A 20,692-nucleotide genomic window follows, 5' to 3' on the forward strand; every position below is an offset into this window, starting at 1 on the left:
GAACACATATATTTTATAAAGATACATATTTAGTATATTTTGACTTTAAGTTGCAATTTAATTAATTATTTCAAAAGCACATAATTTTTTTTTTCGAGAAAATTAACTTGTGAATTGACCCTTAATTTAACATTTTAAAACTTAATCACCATTCATCTTTTGTTTCACAAAAAATTATTTATGTATCTTATTGCGTGTGAATAAAAATTTTTTTTTTAAAGACATAAGATAGTTTGTTTCGTATTTCAAAATGCAGTTACAAAAGAAAAGGAAAAAAAAAAAAAAATAAAGAATGATACAGAGAAATACTTTTATTTCTGTTTGTCACGGGAAAAAAAGACCCAAACTTTGTGGAAAATTACGCAGATTATAAATACAGAAATTGTGCAAATAATAAAACAAAAGCTTAAAAAATACCTAACCCTAACAAAAGTATTTCTTTTAATTTCAGGCAATATTAATATCTTTAGTTAAATGAACAGAATTTTGGTATAAATTATTGAACATTGTCGGATTATTCTAATTTATGTTACGTCGTTCATCACTTAATACATTTATATACTTTGAAAAAGATCTTTCTGCTTCCACGCTGCTTGTAGGCACCGACAAACATCGAATTGCCACTTTGGCCAATTTTTGGATAGCGTTATGATTTGAAAAAGCTTGAGGCCCCTCTAAAAGAAATCACAAGAAGAAGCCCAGGAAAATTTGTCTAGATACGTACAAAGGCAGCAGAAATTTCATTGCCCTGTGCAATACCCTGTATAACAATTTCTCACTCAAAGATTTGATTTATAATTTTTTTTTTTTGTGATTCCCATTTCTTTGTATTCTTACTGACTTTAGGAAGGTAATCCTAATCATTCACTACTTAGCAAGATTGGGATTTCTTATCTCTGAACTATTTTCTGGTCATTTTTCTATTCATTCTCACTCTTTAGTTATTGATTTACTCCCCTAAATGTCTAATTAATTTTACACCTTTAAATTAAAAAATTAAAACAAAAATTCTAATTTTAAGCAAGCAATTTTTTAAAAATCGAAACATATTGAGAAATTCAAGGATTTTAGAAAAAAAAAGGACAATTTAGCGGAAATCATCCCGGAAATTCACGTTGCGGCAGGTCTGCAGCCTTAACTATGATGAATAAACGGCGTCCTCTATTGTTGACACATTGACGAAGCCTTTCCCAGAAGTTGTGCATAGTTTGTTGTGTCATTTCCAGAGGGATGGCAACCACTGCCTCGATGATACTTGTCTAAGTGCTTGTAGGATTGCGGGGCAATGTTTGTATAGTTTGAATCTTTAAGTATCAAGTAAAGAAATCACAAGGTCATAAATTGAGTGACATTGGGGTCAAGTCATGTCGGCTTGGAAAGAGACAAGATGCCCAAAAAACAAGTGCCCCAAAATTGCTAGCGAAGCAAATTTTGAGCTGTGGTTCCCTCTTGCTGGAACAACACTTTTTCCGGTCTATGACAGCCAAACAAACTGGTTTAACTGAGGTCGGAGAAAGCTCTAGATTATGTCACAGTAGAGATTCAAATTTACTGTTATCCCATCTTCTTCAAAAACACGGACCACACAATCCCTCTATGGTTGTGAAATGGTTGCTTGTAAAGTTTCTCAGGTTTTTGTGCTATCCAGTAATGGAAATTTTTTAATTTTTTTTTAATAGTATCTGACAAGTGGAAGTGTGCCTAAACAGGCAAAAGCAAAACTGCTAGGAGGGATGCTCTGAAGAATATTTGCAAACACAGTTCTGAGAGTTTCAAAATCTGTATACATCATCAATCTGCATACATCGTACAATCTCTATCTCATACAAAATGCTTGGGTAACCAATATTTTGCATGGGTGCATGTAAAAATTTTTGTGCAGGATTTTTTGCAGACTCTTATCAGATTATCCCAGAGCAAATGCATGTTAAACTGTTGAATACTTTGGAAACTGTTGAAAGCATTGTTACGATTCTCCAGGCAATTTTCTTTCTAGTGTAGACCCTGTTGCTCTAAAGTTTGATATCAAAACTTATATAGTATTACTATCGGGAGCAAAACTATGACAACCAAGCCCTAACCAAATGAGTAATGCTCATCGTAGTAATTGCAGAACCACGGAGGATGCCATTACCACGAGAGAAATTTTACGTCACAAATTGTTTTTCACCTCCATAACTAACTTAAAATATAGAAAAAATGAGTTCAGGCAAATTTAGAGTAAGCCATTAAGTTTCAATTGCAGAAAGAAAAAAAATTGAGAAATCAAAATCCAAACAAATTATTGAAAGAGAACTCCTTCAATGTTTAATCCTAAGTTGTCATCTCATAATTTATTTTTATTTGGATAGTTTAAGAATTTAATTTCAGTACTTGAAACATGGCTTACTCTAGGTTTGGAGTTGTGGAGGTGAAAGAGAAATTTGCACGAAAAGTTTCACCCGCGGTATGGCGTCCTTGCAATGAATACACTCCTTTGCAACCAGCGCATGATGCAAACTGAGCTAAAACATTGGGATGAATAAAAATGGTGTGTCTGCCACCATAAATTGATGCCTCCTCTATCATCGTATTATAACTCACATTGTGCCTTCTACGAATACCGGAGGTCTTTTTGCCAGATCCTGCATGTATTGAGAAAAAAAAATAGTTTCAACAAAATAAAAGAACTTTCCAAAAGTTTGAAACCTATAAAGAGACAAAAAGTACATTCTTCTGGTGGCTGTCCTAATTTATAGAAGTAAAAACCACCCGTTATTCTTTTTCCATCATACTTAATTTTTATCATTTTATGAAGTTTTTTTTTTTTTTTTTGAAAAATTGAGGGGCAAAGACCCTTGCTTGCCAACTTATCAAACTATATACACCCTAGCTTTCATACTTTAATTTAAATATATTGAAAGCTCAAACAACATATCTTATTTTACCTGTTGAAAATTAGCTTATAAAGCTTAAATCTCTTATCTCCACATAAATTTAATTTAAACAATAATCCTTCTAGACATATTTCATAACTTACTTTTAAATATTGAATAGCAACAAATTTTTCATACAATTGCCAAAAATATAGGGAAGTTGAATAACTTTTTTAATCTGCGAGTCAAATTTTTTCTGAGACATCATAGATAGATAACATTGATGTACAGTGTGAAAAAAAGAAAAAACGATTCATCCAGAATAACTTTAGATCTAATGATCGGATCTTCACATTCTAGAACTCAATATCTGAATAAACATAAAATTTTTCATGGATTTGGATTTCTGACTCCCAAATTATAGAGTGTAGCCGAAATCTAGAAAAAATATGGTCCACAGTGTTTGGTCAGTAGAGAGCTCCAAAGTTTGGAAACACTAATGTTAATATTTACTAAAATTTATTTTTTGCTTAGATTTATCTTTGGATAAACAAATTTTATAATTGTGTACAAGATTTTCCCATTCGCATTATAAGCTCTTAAGCATGGCAAAATACGCAGAATAAAATTAACATTAAGGTGCCCAAACTATGGAGACCATATTTCTCGGACTGAGGCTACCCCCTAAATATATTGGGGGTTAGAAATGAAAAGGTTGGAAAAAAAAGGAATGTTTATTCTGAGAAAGTAAGTTTTTGTGTCTGATTTCGTATCGTGACTTAAAATATCGTTTGCACACACTAATTAGCATCTTTGAGGTCACCCCCTTGAGCACTACAAACACTACAAATATAATATTGGGTGGCATGGATTTTCAAGCTAACACGTAAAAATAAATCACAAGCAGCTACCTGGAAGTCTTACAACAAATTTTAATCCCTAACATCACTTGAGCTTATCTTTATATGGTAATCTTGCAGAAAATTTTACTTGCCTATAACAGGATGAAATCCAATCTACACATTGGTTAGAAATCTACAAATTACAGTTTTTACAACAGCCGTATGCAGGGATGAGAGTAGTCAGAAAGTAAAAAAGAGGATATATATATATGTAAATATATATATATATATATATATATATATATATATATAAATGTTTGGATACAAATACATATATCCAAACATTTGACAAAAAAAGTGTGATTTTTAAACTTATAAACCATGTGATTATAAACCCCGATATGAGGCTTTTAAATCACATGAATATGAAACTTTACATCGAATTTAAAAAATGCAAAAATACAAACCATGATGCGCAATTTTTAAATCCCGTGATATTACAACTGAAAAAAGGAATCACAACATTGGATTTTAAGCTCGCATGAATACGAATTGCTATATAGGGTTTTAAAAGCGCGTAAATACAAATTGCGATTTTGGATTTTTAAATCTCTTAAATAAGAATCACAATGTACGATATTTAAATCGCTTGAATAAGACTGGCAATGTTAAATTTTTAAACCAGGTAAATACGAGAATCATTGTTTGATAATAAAATAGCGATTTTAAAAATGCATAAATACAAAACAGGATATTGGATTTTTAAAACTCGTGAATACGAATCATAATGTACGATATTTAATTAGCGTAAATAAGAATCGCAATGCGTAGCTTTTAAATCAGGTAAATACGAAAATCTATGATTGATATTAAAATTGCGTGAATAGGAATCGAGATATTCGCAGAGTCTGAACTTGGGATTTCTAAAAGGCTTGTTTGTATTGTTTTTGTTTAGACATAATAAATATTTTCACTACAAATCCACCTCTACTTTATTTCTGTTGCTTTCACGCCAGAATACAGGAAGCAGCGACGTCTGAATTACTAAAATACGAGCTATCCAGCGGACGGATAAAAAATATGGAAATTTTCTGTGCGTGAAATCGGAGAAAATAGCGAATATAAGTAAAAATGAGGAAGGGTTAGCAGCTAGGACATAGTTTGAATTTTCTGCTTTTCTTTGAAAATTGTAAATAAATATTAATTATTTTATTTCAAAGACTGAATTTTCAAAAAAAAAGCAGGATATTTATCAAAAAAAAAAAAAAAAAAAGAAACTCTTAGAGAATCAGAGTTTTTTATAAAAAGAAACAAAAGTGAAAAAATTTCATCCCTGTATAAAGATCAACCAGTTAAATGATTCTTAGAGAAACTTCAGGGGGAGAGACTTTAATAATCTCGCTCCGAGGAAAATTAGATTCCTCATAAAATATTTTAACTTGTCCAAAAAAAACAAACAAAAAAAAAAATTTTCGCGGCAATTTGAGGGAAAAACGGAAAAATCTGAAGAAAAAAAAAGAAAGAAAGCGGAAATCCGCGGAATAATCATATCCCTGCGTATGGTATGGTGTTAACAAAGTAAATTCATATGCTATAAATTCAGATAATATAACACAAAATAAATTTTCTATTAATGCATTTTTACACAACGAAAGCATTTTTAAGAAAGCTCATTTTCTGTCAAAAATGTGTCTATTTTTTTGGATGGCTGTGTTAGAGAACAAAAAAATTTGGTTTTGTTTCTAACAAAAGTACAATTTTGCCAACTTATCCACTAAAAATTGAAATATATTTTTGGACATTTTTTCAAAGTGTCGTAGAAAAGGAGCTGTGGATGAAATTTGTGCAGTGGTGAAACGATTTGTTTAGAACGAGGCACGTGCCAAAGACATTTATTGTTATAAATGCTTCGGAATTTGTAAATCATACGTACGGAGAAATGTAAGTAGACATTATTTATGTGACAGGAGAAGAAATTAAAAGCAGCATAAGAAACTAACATGTAACATTACTAAGGGAGAAAACAGAAAGTGTAAAAGCAGAAAAAAAAGTCAGTTTATGGAAGCCATAAATTATTCGATCATTAAATACAAGTCATATCCACAACATTAATCCTGCAATGAGCATAATTTTTAAATAGAAAATGGCACTAAAACAACTGAGGTTAATGATGATGGTAATAAGCTTTAATTTGCTTAGAAGCAAAGAATGAAAATCTATACTGTGGCCAATGGGTCATTGCAACGTGTAATGGCAAAAAAATTCCTGGCATTATAACAAACACATTAAATGAATATTGAACAAGATGCTTGGTACCAAACAAAGATTAAAGGCATTTACAAATTTGAGCCTGGTTAGTACCTAGCTTGGTACAAAAGATATTAAATTTGTTAACAGAAATGCTAACACAAAGATAAATTTTCAATGATTTTATAGACTCTTACAAATGTTTTTATAAAATTTACATGTAATCTTACACTTAATATAAAAAATTTTCTGCAAAAAAAATTTATTAAAACACATTTTATTAGTTTTCTAATTCATTTTGGGCAAATTCTCACAAGAGTAACACTTAAGTGCTTTACAAAATAAATAGTAATTCATTAATTTATATTCAAATAACTTTATTAATTCTTCTTTTTTAATATTAATCAAAAATTTTTTATTCCAATGCAATTAATAGGATTTATACTCCAAATTTTGCTTTTTTTAAGCTATCTTTCTCAGTGGTCACAAGAGTAGCAAAAAAGTGATTAAGTAAAAGTTATTGCCATGAAAAACAAAAGATCTTTTGTTGAAAGTTAGATGTGTTTTATTATGTAAAACATAAGAATTTTTCATTAATAATTATCAACTTGCTTCAAAATATATTTTGATATAAATCAGAAGACATATTTATAAAAACTTTCTCTTGTGGTCACAAGCAGGGTTTGTTGATTTAAATCAAATGATTTCTTAAAAAAAATCATTAATTTAAATCAACTGATTTTTTTATATATATATTGATTTGAAAAGTTAAAAAAACAGTGTTTTAAATTATTGATACATTTCTTTTCTTTTCTTAGTTATAAAATTTATTTTAAATGAAGTGCTGCATTAATTAATTTCAGTTGACAAAATTATTTTCTTTCTTGATGTGTGATAAATTCCAACACATTTGAAATTACAGTTTTAAAAATCTTTTGATACTTGAAATTGAAAATACAGATTAAAGTAAACATTCCATGATGTCTTAATATAGACTTGCATAGCTGTAGAAAGTAATTAATAAACATGATTTTTTTCTACATTATATTTTATTGGTGGAAAATGAATATTTCTAAAGCTTGAGGTTATATTAAAAAGAAATTACCCTAATATGTCAAAAATAGAAGAAGAAAAAATGCTGATAAATTCAGATATTTTTTTTCCTGATATAGTGTCATTCTTCATCATCAAATTCTTTCAAAGTCTATTTAAAGCAGTAGGGATATTAACTGGTAACAGGGTGCATGTTTACAGTATCTTTGTCAGACTTTCTATTTCATTACAGATTTTTTATAAAGAAATTTTGTGAAAAAAAATCCAATGAGTACATAGATTTTTAAAAAAATTTTTCAGCTTAACTTAGCTATTTTGATATGGGACTAAAAATGAATGTTTTACTATAAAAATATATAGTTTAAATATTTATTTATTTTTTGATGAATGACTGCATTTATAAACACTATCTGTTATATTTATTTTGTCTTTTTAAAAATCAAGAGAAAGAAATCACAATTTTAAATTAAAATTATGGTTTGCTAATTGAAACTTTGTTTGAATAGTTAAAGTATTCATTAAATTCTCTATTTCATCTAGTCTTTAAATTTCAATCATGCATTTATTTCAAAATGGTTACTAAGCATTCAAAGCTATGTATTATGCAGTGTTCTCCCTAAGCATTTTTCATAGGGCGGCCCGCCCTGCCTGCCCCTTTCCCGAACTGATGCGCCCCTCATTGCCCTTTTTATCATAAACAATCCGCCCTTTTAGAAAAATTGCCGCCATTCTCGCTTTCTTCCCTTATTCCCCACCCCTCCAAAAAAGAAGTCATTTTTCTTTCTTGGAAAAGGGGTATTGCTGTCTTTCTGTGACAGATAACGGCCGATAAGATAATCTCCGCGAAGGGGGCGGAGATTAACATGATAAACGTGTTTTGAACTCTTTACTTAGCCAGTTTGCAAAAGCTTATTATAAATTACTCTATCTTCTTATCTTTCTTGAGTTAGCCACTATTTTGTCTTACTAATATAATCAAGAAGAAATATTTCGAATCCTATGAAGAAGAAATAATCGTTTCTTCTTTGGAGCGAGATCATAGTTCTCGTTTTTTCTTTTAGATAACATTTTGTTTTAACAAAAGACGCTTACCTCGCAAGAAAAAAAAAAAAAAAAAGCTAACAAGGAACTACAAAAAAAGAAAAAAAATGTAACAATTAATGCTAAGAAACTAACAATGAATAATAACAAAAAACAAGCGAAAAACTAATAACGTTAAAAAAAAAAGAAACAAGCAAACAACTATTAGCAAGAAAAAAAACAAGCTCACTATTTACCAAAAAAAAAAAAAAAAAAAAATTAGCAGTTAATAACTAATAAAAAGCGGCAAAATAAAAAATTAATAAATCGAATAAAAAACCGCAAAAGGAATAGAATTCATTTTGTTGTCTACATGGTAGTTTCAATGTCAACTGGGTGTGGCCAATTTATGGTCAAACAGAGGAGGGAGATTTGGGGGCGAATCAGTAAAGCACAAGCCAAGCTGTCAAGATTGATTGATCTGTTTTTTCCAACTTGCATTTCTTCATTTTGTTCATTGGAAATGCAGATGTTTTTACTTCTCAATTTATTTTAAACTGCTTAAGAAACAGATGTTTCCCTTGACACAGATTTTTTTTTTCAAGCTTCTTTTTTATTTTTAAAAGATAAAATAAAGTAAGTTACTTCAACAGAATAAAATTCCAAATAAAAAGAATATAGCTAATTTTTTTTTATCTTATCAATATAAATTTCTTTAAAAAAAAAGAAAAAAAAATTAGATCAGATTAAGTGGTGAATTTTGGAATGCTGGATTAGGGGTCCCATATCCTTTTCTTTTCCCCAACCCCTTTAAAATATAACTGATTGATTTCTCCTAATCAGCTCCAGTAGAAATGACATGTGGAGGAGGTGGGGTACACCCCTCTTTTAAACATTTTCTTCTCTTTCTGGTTGAGTCACATTGGGTTATTTCCATTGAAGGAGAGGGCATTCTACCCACTAAAATTCCACCCCCTAAGATTGTGAAAGTGAAACTTATTTCCTCTTCTCTCATTCCTTCAGAATTTTTTTGGGGCTTGTTTAGTTATTTATTATTCTTGTTATTGTTAGTTATTTCGTTATTATTAGCTGTTTGGTTATTATGTATTAGTTTTTCCTCAAATTGTTAACGGTAATAAATTTTAAAATCTTTTTATTTTAAAATTTTTCATATAATAAATTTTTATTTTACTTTTCTTATTACATTGTTTTACTGATTTCTGTAATCAGTTCAGCGTAGCTACTGCACATATAAATAATTTTTTTGCTGTTCTTTGGCGCGGTGCCAACTGGTAAGAACAACTTTATTTTATATCGTTTTGTTTTTTTCTTTTCTTTTTTTTTTTGCCGAAAAAGAAATTTTTTATTATAATTAAAAAATTAAAACTTTACTTTATGAAATGCATACAAAAATTTAATTTTTTATTATACAGATATTCTAAATGATAATTTAAAGGTCTCTTCTAAAAGGATGCTGATATGCTCGGTTTAGCGCCATTGCGGCGCTTACAATAACTTTTTTTTTAAAAATTTCAATTTTATCGATGTGCGGCGCTTGCGACGAAGTGGCGCTTTCGCCGAAAAATACGGTACTTTTTCTCAATAAAATTGATATTTTTCTTTGAAAGCTCTGTGTCAGTCTGTTTTTTTGAAAGAATACTTTTAACACCCAAACCTTGAATCACACATGCATATCTATATTTTGTTTATAATGCTGTTCCTAATTTTTTTCTATTGATTGAATCCAGAAATGCCTCCCATTATTTATCTTAATAAGCTTGTGAAAAAATGAAATTTGCTATAGACAGAAAATTATCCATGATTAGCGAAAGTCTTGATTAACATTTTTTTTTCTTTCTTTTTAAATATGAGCTAAGCTCATATTAGTCACAAAATATACTAAAATTAAAATTTTTAAGTACTACATTTTTTCAAATAAATTAGTTTAATCAAAGAAATTAACAATTGATTAAATTAATGAAGAAATTAATTAATTTCATAGATATGCAAATGCCAGCTCTTTTGTGTCATATTGGGATTAAAATTTTAAATATTTCAGACTATTGAAAATGAAATTCATAAAATAGCTGAGTAGGCGCATTTTGAAACCGAAGGTGCCCCTTTGGAACTGAAAGTGCCCCATTTAAGACTGAAATGCCCTTTCCAGTCTAAGAGCACCCTGCCCTTTTTTATTTCTAGGGAGAACTCTGTATTATGATGAAAAATTGCTTTAGGTAGTTAGATCTTCTAAAATATTGTTATAATATTGTTCTAATTTGATTTAATTTTTATTAAACATTTATAAAGTTTTTTTTAATTATAAAAGTATTATAATTAAAAAAGTAATTAGTAATAAAAATAATTAAGTATAATAAAGTAAGTAAAAATAATTAATTTATCAGTGTATTTGAATAAAAATAAAAAAAATCTGATTTAAATCAAAAAAAATCTGACTTTTTTGATTTTTTTTAAAAAATCACAAACTTTGGTCACAAGAGTAAGTCACTGGACATACTTATATTTTAAAAATTTACCTTAATGTAGCTTGAAATTCTTTAGAGGATTCAGACTCAAAAGAAGTATCTTTAAAACTATTTTTTACATTTTCCATGATTCCATAATGATTTTTAGCTGATAAAGATAAATTTTTCTCTTCAGAAACTGTCGAACAAAATCTCTTGCGAGCAGAACAAACACAATCTATCTCTTTCCCTTCATTTTCTGACACATAGATTAACTTTTCATGTATGCATTTAAATGGCAAAGAGCACCTAAAAATAAAATGAAAATATAACAAGGAATAAGATTTATAATTAAATTTCAGTTTTCACTTAAAACAAGCATATAAAGCACGGTTAGCCTATTGTGGGTTTCCTATCATGAAAAATATCAAATTTTGCCAAAGGTTAAGTAGGTTTTTTTAAAAAATATATTCTACATACATGTATACTTATTTACAATAAGATATACTGAAAAAATTTAGCTTGATTATTACCAAAAAAAGAATTAATAAAAGAGATGGTTATGAGAACAACAAATTTAGTCATTTCCCGGCTTTCTAAATGTATAATGGATTGCATGATGGTAGATACTGAAATGATTCTATGTAAAATTTAAAGCATATTATGTTATGCAATTAGTTTTAAATTAGTAATATACATTCATGAAATTAACATCTTTTTGTAACGCATGAGTGTTCATTTTTATTTTTCAACATTTGAATTCATTATATCTTATAATGTACAAAATGTTATCAACTTTTATCATTATAACTTTTTATTTTTGAAATGAATGAAAAGATGTAATAAATTTTAAACATTTATATAAATAATCATTCCAAGCATACAACTGAATTTTTTACTGAACATGTAAAAATGCTCATTAAATTTAAATAATAATTATGAACGAATAATCATATCATGAATAACCAATATCGACAATATGCATTCACATTCCATTAATATATAGTTTCATTATATGTTCACTACATAATTTAACCTTTCTTTCATAATGAAATTTTTTTTTTACCAATTAAATACTAGCAAACAAAAGTGATTCAAAAACATGAAATAAAAAAAAATTAGTACTAGTTAAAAGTTAAAATGCAAAATATATAATTAAACTCAAGGGTCATGAAAATTTCAATAAACTAAAATTTTAAAATATCTTTATTTTTTATTGAAATATATAAATATAAAAGTTTCTTTTTTTGCTTTTCAGCCCCAAAGCGATTCCATTGTTGGAACTGAATAAATCAAAAATATGAAAATATTCTTTCTCATCCAGCTGTCATATGAAAAACAGTGAAAAAAGATATATTTTACTTTCAAGTCAGATTTTAAATCATGGTGTTCTTCCAAATTATGAGTTCAAAATTCCAACTTTATCTTTAAACATAGGTGTTTTTTTTTTAAAAAAAAATGCAAATTTTCCAGTAGAAAGAAACTGGTAAAGTCTATAATAGAAATCTAAAAATGAAATAGGGATAATTTGGTCTTATCTTTTAAAATACTTATTACTATAAACAGTTTTTTAACTGAAAAATGCATTTAAACATTATTTGTCTAAAAGTACAATCAAAATCATTTTGAAATATTGCATACATATCTTTTGATTTATTTAAATAAAATCTGAAGGGTCTACAATTTAAATAAATTATATAATAATTTATTTGGATTAGTGTAATGTGTATGCATACTACACATAATTTGTTTTACAGATAAGTAATGTATTATAATTTACAAATATATAATTTTTTAATTATTGAGACTTTATTTTTACCACATATTTAATTCATTTAAATTTCCTTTGGAAAAAACATCAGATTTTGAAATTTTTTTAGTTCATACAATTTTGTAAAGAAAGTTAACCAGTTAAATTTATCAACCAATAAGTTGATATCTTCCAAGAACAATTTTGTTTGATAATTGCAAAGAAAACTGATTGGAAATGATAAAATGTGAAAAAACCTACTCTATGGGTATAAAGATGAGTTCTTTCAAGTGGGCACAATATGAAAAAAAACCTGCTGAGCTTTTTTGGATTGGGTCTATTTTGGCGAATCCTGATATGAAGTTTTAAATCATCTAAAACTGGTAGTTAAAACTTTTTTTATCGCATTCTATCCTTGATAACATAGCTAACACTTTTAAGATTTATTATTGTTTCCCTAAATCAGAAACTGTTCCCATGAAATTTTTTTAATTTGTACTATACCTTTTTCCTGCCATTTTAAAATAAAATTCAACTTTAATAAAAATTATAAGAAAACCTTTTATTACTAACAAAAAGCTGGTGAAACATTCTATGTAATAAATGCTAACATACACATTTCAATGCCTGACCTCTAACAAGCTCCAATCATTATTAATTGTAAGCTTATGCAATCCATTGTCACTTAGGATGGATTTTTCTCACCTCTACAATTCTGTTGTTTGACTATATTTATAGAACACCAAAGTAAATTTGAACTATAAATTGGGCACAGGAAAATACACAGGCATTTTCTGAGGATATTTATATGATTTCAGCCAGGGACAAAACTGGCTCCCAAAGTGTATTATCAGTTTTAAATAAAAGTAAAAAATACATAAAATATTTTTAATAAAGTTATAAAAAATAATAAAAATTATATTTTTGAATCATGGAAAAAACACCATTGTAATAGAAAATTAATTAATTTTATTACAAATAACATATCAAACAAAATAGGGAAATGACCAAATGGTCGACTGCTATCAAACAGATCCCATACACCTCTGATGAACATACATCATATCATTTCCAAGGTAATTAAACATCACTGACTGCCATCTCTCAGCATAAAACGATAGTACTTACTATTAATCATACACTACTAATACTTTTAATCACTTTGCTGTAAATGATTATAATTTTTTGGTGTAAAATTACATGCTCTAGCACCAACAATGTTAGTAAGTCAAGATAGTTAAGAAATATAAAACTTTGAAAAAATTAAGAGCCAAGATAAGAAATTTAAAGAATGAAACATATAAATGAAAGGTAATCAAAAACATACTTTAAAATATAGTCAGTTGATCCTACCAAAGTACGTCTAGAATCCTCAACACCTATTGAAAAACTGCAGAGTTCAGGGAAAAAAAAATCATCTACAGTTTTGTGAGCAAGATATCTGTATCTGCTTAGAAAAGGGGGGAAAACTAACACAGATCTGAAAGAAAAAAAAGCATTATTAATAGCTATAAGTTAATACTAAATGATCTAACAATTAAAAAAACTCTAATGTACCCTTTAGAGAAGTGGTTATATTTGGTGTGTCTTTTACTTATTTAATCATAAAAAGTGGGACAAAATTTCGCTTTCTTCTACGTTTAATTCAGATTTTTAGTATTTTTTTTATCTTTTTGACTTTCCTGTTTCAGTTTAGATTTAGAATTCTAAATATTTTTTAGATACTCAAAAAAAATGTTCAACTTGGGAATTGGGAAATTATCTAGCTGAAAAACAGTGATATAAATTTATTTTAATTTTATGTTTAAGCTGTAAAAAAATATATTGAATAGTAACTAAATGCTGAATATTTAATCAACAGATTATTCAATTAATCAAATACTAACTACTTGGTACTCCTCTAGAGAATAATCTAGCTTTAATAGTATTAAATTTCAATAAAAAAAAAATTTAATAATAAGCTACCTAAATTTAAAGTAATCTTTTGCTCTGTGATAAAATATTTTGTCATGAACAGCCCGGCATAAATGATGCATCTTAATTAACTCACAATAAAAACATGTAAAAAAGAAACATCTTTTATCTGTCTTTGAATCTGTGTGTCTTCTGTTTTGCAGTTTAAAATTTGAACTTCCCAACTGAAGTGATCTATTTCATGCTTACATTTTTGTGTAGTTTAAAATGGATGATTTGTATAAATATACAAATTTTTATATTCTTAGTAATTTATATGTGTGTCAAAAAAAAAAAAAAAAGTGGAGCTGTTTTAATCCTCAGTCCCTGAATGTAGCTCTTCTCTTGTTGTAATAAATGTTTTTTTCCGAATGTGATAATTTCTTCTGACTAATATTGAAAAATATCAATAGCACAAAGATGTGATTTCAAGTTACAAACTTGGAAGGAAAAAAAAGTTTGGTAAAATTATAAAAACTCTGGACTCGTTCAGCATACTCTTTAAGGAAACAAAAAATAAGCATGAGAAATGTTAATTAGGCCAAGTAATAATATTTTATTTCAGTTCACATCTGATTCACTAAGAATTACAATAAGGCAAGAATAGATCATGTGATAACTATGAGAACACCATGTCCTAAAAATTTGTTAAGATCTTGAACTAATTAAAAATAAATATTTATAACAAAATATTAGAAAATTAACGCTACGATTTTCAAAAAATAATGATAATTTACTTATTATTCAGCAACTTTTCATAAAAGCGTTCGATGTCTTCCTTTAGATAATCAACAAAATCTACGTCCCTTTTGCCTAAATAACGTCCATCCACGTATATCGCCAGGTTTAGTTCAGTTCTAAATGTATGCCAAATATAGAGGTTTTATCAAACTTAAAAATATGTTTACGATTGACAAAAAGCAAACATATATATTGAAAAAAAAAATAATCGAAGAAGAATACTGTAGGAAATATATCTACTTTATATATCCACGAGAAGTCCAAATCGAAATGAGCAAGGAACACTGTTTTTGTTTACCTTCAATATCGTTGCCACTATGCTTTAACAAACATTTGCAAGTAGAAAATATAATACATCGTGTTTGTGAGCTGACGTCATTAAATTTTGTCACTTCCTAAAACTGGAAGAAATTTATACGTATCTCTCCGCTTATGTTATGCTTACGAGGTGATATGTGAACAGGCTTAATATTCTAGGAAGTTTTATTATTGTGATTTGTGTTTGAATTTACGTGTAATTTTACCATTCTTAAGAGTTTTCTGTAATTTATAAATTCTAATAAGGTCGTGAGCCTAAAACAATTTTAACAAAATTAATATCACAGCATAAATAAAGTGTAAGGTTAGACATGTTTTGAGTGTAATTCCTTATTTGGCTATATTTGTGTAAAATAGCACCATTTGCTATTTTTTGGGTAGCATCATAGAGAGCTTGTAGAGTCCTCCGAATTAATTTGTTGCTTGTTTCGTTGCAAGTTAGATTGAAAGAACGTGCTTTATTGTAAACACTACAAGTATAGTAATATTGGATGGTACGTTTTTTCAAACTTAGGCTTAAAAATCAGTTGAAAGAAGTAACACCGGAAGTCTTACGATGAATTTTAACCCCCTAGCACCGTCTGCGCTTAGCTTTACACTGTCAACCATCCATTTGATAGCTTTATTCTAATAATAAATTTAAATCAAAAATTAGTCAAAAATCACAAAAGTTTGAACTTTTACCCGTGTCTAAATCAGATTGAAGTAACGTAAAATTAAGCATCAATATTTTATTTTTGAGATTTAAGAAGTAATTTTATTTTTGGAGATAGAAGATTTATTCAGTTTAATTGTGTTTTAATTGCATATTTAGGGTTTTAAAATATGAAATAAAATCCAAAAAGCTAATTTAAATATAGTTCTTTTCAATATTAGTTCTTTTTGTGCTCTGTTTTAAATTTTAATTTTATATGCACTCAAAACTTATACACTCAAAACTTGGCAAACTATACACTTTATTTATGCTCTGATATTAATTTTCTTAAATTTGTTCAAGGCTCACAACCTTTTAAAATTTACAAATTACAAAACTCTTTAGTGAATACACAAATATTTAGAACAGAAAAAACAAAAATAAAACTTCCTAGAATATTAAGCCTGTACACACAGCCTCGTGAGCACAACGTAAGCAGAGGGATAGATTGGAAGTCTTCAAAATTTCTGCAGTTCTTAGGAAGTTGGATATTACAAACATTCAGTCAACTTTCTAAATTTTCTTATCACCTAAAAAGAGACTTGTATTGGTATTAATAACAATCAAATGCGAATTATGTTTTCACAAAACTGAGTCTTCAAAATTGGAAACTGTTATAGGTCGATAATAAATCAGTCAATTGACTTTTCTCCCTTACCCATGCTAGAATGTATTATAAATTTATTTAGGCTTTAAGAGTACGACGCAGGATTATTTATTAAAATGTTAAGTTATTACAGGTTTTGATGCTTTAAAACTGACAAGTATTTGTATTAGCTTCATGAAATTTTTTGTAATCGGTTAAGTTAACAATTTTGCAAAAAGTAAGTCAATTACTTGTTTTGTCTCTCCTATATAAGAATTCATATAAACAATCTCTCTCCATTCCCTTTTTAAAGTTTTTAAAAAATATCTTGACTTAGCCTTCGTATTAACTATTCAAATCTTAATAATTATATGCAATATTTTATAATTCGAGCTGTTTCCTGGCTCTGTGCCCTTTTCTTGAGTGTGGGGGGGGGGTATGAAACACGTAAGTCTCTGCCATATTTTAAAGATATCACATCTTTTCCTATCCCATCTTAAAGACCTCAATTTCTTTTACCCTCACCATTTAACATGGACATAGAAAATAACATGTTTTGGAAGAAAAAAAAATTCATTTAAGGACATTCTATGAGCCCTTTTGGACAAATATGGACATTTTAAGAAAATTTGGCGAACATATTTTAATATGAAACCAGCTTTAAGAGATTCGCTTTTTTTTTTTCAAAAGTGAATCTCTTAAACAATTTTTTTTTTCAAAAAATTTAAAAATATGTCACAGTGTCCGGTCTATTGCTTCTTTAATATGGACTGTTGAAATAGCATGTTATGGTTAAAAAAAATCTCATTTCAAGACATTCTTTGAAAAACTTTTTAGAAATATGAGCATTTTCAGAAAATTTGACTCACGTATTTTAATATGAAACCAGTCTTAGGAGATTCGCTCTTTTCAAAAACTTTAAAAAAATTCATAAAGTATCCACTCTATTGCTTCTTTAAAGTGGTTTAAGTGAAGCACAATCTATGTAAATATTTTTAGATAGAAAATATGCTTACAATTCAATGGCGTAGGAAAGCGAGGCAAATGAAGTGGTCAGCCTCGGATACAAGCTCTTAGGGGTGACCAGGGATTAATATAGGGACCAGGGACTTTATATCTACGGGGGTGACAAAAAAATTGTCTTGTTGCAGATAACTTGATTTTCTTCTTTAAATAACGCCAAACATTTATTTAAATAGAATTAGACTTTATTATAATTTATTCTTGACTATCCACTCTAAAGGAAGTGACAAAAGATTTCATATTTTGCTGTACACGATTTGTATTAATTACTTAAACTATAACGATTTAATCGTTTTTAATTAATTATAATATATCATCTTTTATGAAATAATTTGTTCTAAAATTTTGAATTGTAGTTTCCTTTATTTGGCATAATTCTGTAAATATATCAGTTTTAAACTAGATTCTAATTAAGATTTTGTTCGTGTTTTGATTTTATAGAAATTGAAATCCAAATAATTTAGTTTCCCACTATTAGAACATTAGTTAAGAAAACTTAAAAAAGAATAACACAAAAAAGTATAACATAAAAAAAGATAATATTAATGACTTTAAAAAAAGAGGATTATATTGATGAAGATGTCCCTCGCAGTTTGAAAACACATATAATTTTTTATGCTATAAATTTCTGATTTTTAACAGCCATAATTTTCTTCCTATTTTATTAGATTCCTATTTTATAAAAAACTTTAACAGTATTTTAATGTTTTCATTAAGTGGGCCTCTGAAATATTATATATCCATCAATATTTCTTGTATAGATGCTAGAAAGCTGATTTTTCTTTACGCCAGCTAAGCTAGTACAGTGCCTGAATTAAATATTTCATAAACCTAGCTTAAATACTTATGGAAATATTGAAATTTTTATTCAAAACTATTTTTTTGGTCTTACTTTTTTTGGCTATAACATTAAAAATATTCTAAATAAAATTTTTTGATCAATCAAAAAATAACTACAAAATTATAATTTTAAAATTTGGAATAAAATCGCTAAAAATTGAGCTATATTTGACTATTTATAGTAGTTCTTTTGTACTTCGCATGAGTGGAAAAATTAAAAAAAGAAAAACAAATCTTAATTTTGTGGTGAATCGTATTTGGAACTAATGAAAAACTTTCGATTTAAATATTTTAAAATTTTAAAGAGTTTCAAGCAATTTTAAAGTGTTTTCTACTTCTTTAAAAGAAAGTTCGTTATGATAAGGTGTTTTTCAAGAGTTTCATTTTGAACAAAGCAAGATTTATTAAAAGTGACTCCAGCATTGTGGGGATCATCCCCCATAAATGAACATTTTCTTTCACCTGCTTTCTTTCCTCAAACCATCATAGTTTGGTGTCCAGACGATTAATGTCTGGTATTATCATTTGTCTTATATAGTACAAAATGAAATTTGTGGAAAACCCCCATCAGAATTATTAACGATAGGGGTTTTCCACAAATTTCATTCAGGATGGAAAACTCCTTTGAGGATTTTTAAAGAAGTACAAAAACTACTTAGAAAATTGCTTGAAACTCTTTTAATTCGTTAGATATTCAGACTTTTTTCATCAGTTTTCGAATACGATTTACTACAAAATTAAGATTTCTTAAAAAAAAATTTTCGTGCTTGCGCAGTATAAAAGAACTACTCTAAATAGTCATATCTTGCTCAGTTTTTAACAATTGTTTTTAAAATTTTAAAACAATAATTTTGTTATTAAATTTTCAATTCTTCCAATATTTTTGTTTAATTTAAATAAATATTTTCAAATTTATAGCACGAAAACGTAAAACAAAAAAATTAATTTTTTTATAAAAATTGTCCATTAACTCCATTAATATTTAAATTAGGTTTAACATTTTTTTATGTAGTTGTTACAAATAATAACCAAGCAAGTTACCAGCTTATTGTTTGATTTTCTGGCATAGGATGTTCAAAAATACTTCTTTTCCTTCGTAATTTATTGTCGGTCCTTGAAAAATCTGAAAGGTTTAAGTTTTATTGCTGAGTATCAAAAATCGCATGAATTAATTACCTCTAAAGTTTTGAAATAATCTTCTAAGTGTTTCTTGAAAAATTTAAAAAAATGTTCAAAACGAAAATGTGTCTTACATTATTGTGAGATAGTGTATTTTAGCCTACGATATCAGGTATTAAAATAAACTTTTTGGGAATAAAAAGATTTTTTTTTTGACGAATTCAACTCTCTCAAAATGTGTGTGTGCGTGTGTGAGGGGGGGGGGGGGTACCCCACTCTTGAAAATGCTGTTCCAACAGTTTTGTCAGGAGAGCGGGTTAGAACAATCTTAATATTATTTTTGCGTATACCAACATATCCGAAAGCTTATTTGTAATTTTTTCACTTAATGAATAATTTTTGATAATTATTTGCTATTTTTTATTATTTTATTTAATAATAGGCGAAAAACTTTCAATTGTATGGTATACTAAATTTTGCATTATTTCAAAGTATGTGATTTTACATAGCAAAATGCAAATTTTAAAAGAAATCGAATGAATAGCTTCTTTATTAAAATTTAAAATTCAGGCAGTCTATGACAGATTTCGTTCACATTTTATGCTATGAGTCTTTTTACTTCCTTCAAAATAATAAAAAATTTCTTTACCTCACAGTGCAAATTTCTTTATCTCAGTATTCGACTATTTTCCATTAAAGAAATAATAATTATTAAAAATTAATTTTTTTGCGTGGATAAATGGTCGATAACTTTGGATAAACGAGTTTTATAAATTTGTGCAAAACATGTTTGTTTTGCTTAAAAAAATCTCGAGATATGATGAAAAACGCAAAAAGTTAAATTAATATTATTATAACTTTTAATAATATGTAACATTTTATTAAAAGTAAAACTAACATTATCATACATCACAGTGGCTGTTGATAAGTATAAATTATTGCGAAAGTCTCCTGTCTTATTCTTAGTCACTCATTACGTGTTGGAGGGGGGGGGATTAGAGACAACTATTTTAAAAATCAAAATCAAAACACTGTAGTAGTCTTTTATTCTTGAGTTTCAACAGTTGAATTTTCATGTAAATGTTAAAGCATGTCTTAAAGAGTAATTTATTAATAGAACCGACTACTCAAAGGTTACAAAGATCATTAGTTGAAGATTACATATTAATTGAGAAGGGAACCAAATTGA

The 20,692-nt window shown here is 27.8% G+C and overlaps 1 protein-coding gene across 3 annotated transcripts in view; it reads right to left on the reverse strand.

Annotated features, from left to right (window-relative positions):
* The window catches only part of LOC107455316 (uncharacterized), a 28,272-nt gene extending 13,014 nt beyond the window's left edge, over positions 1 to 15,258 (reverse strand). For 2 of the 3 annotated variants that reach the window (XM_016072830.4, XM_087155386.1), the window contains exons 1-4: positions 15,164 to 15,231; positions 14,920 to 15,039; positions 13,557 to 13,709; positions 10,552 to 10,788 (exon numbers count right to left, since the gene is read on the reverse strand). In XM_016072830.4, the coding sequence (XP_015928316.3) occupies positions 10,552 to 10,628 (77 nt within the window). In that variant the 5' untranslated portion in view covers positions 10,629 to 10,788; positions 13,557 to 13,709; positions 14,920 to 15,039; positions 15,164 to 15,231. Of the gene's footprint in view, positions 1 to 10,551; positions 10,789 to 13,556; positions 13,710 to 14,919; positions 15,040 to 15,163 lie in introns of all 3 variants that reach the window. The other variant, XM_043040094.3, reaches the window with a different exon arrangement.
* Between the last annotated feature and the right edge of the window lie 5,434 nt (positions 15,259 to 20,692).

This window comes from Parasteatoda tepidariorum, chromosome 11 (genome assembly GCF_982258835.1).
Source record: "Parasteatoda tepidariorum strain Cologne lab strain chromosome 11, Ptep-v5.0, whole genome shotgun sequence".
In the NCBI taxonomy this organism is placed as follows: Eukaryota; Metazoa; Arthropoda; class Arachnida; order Araneae; family Theridiidae; genus Parasteatoda; species Parasteatoda tepidariorum.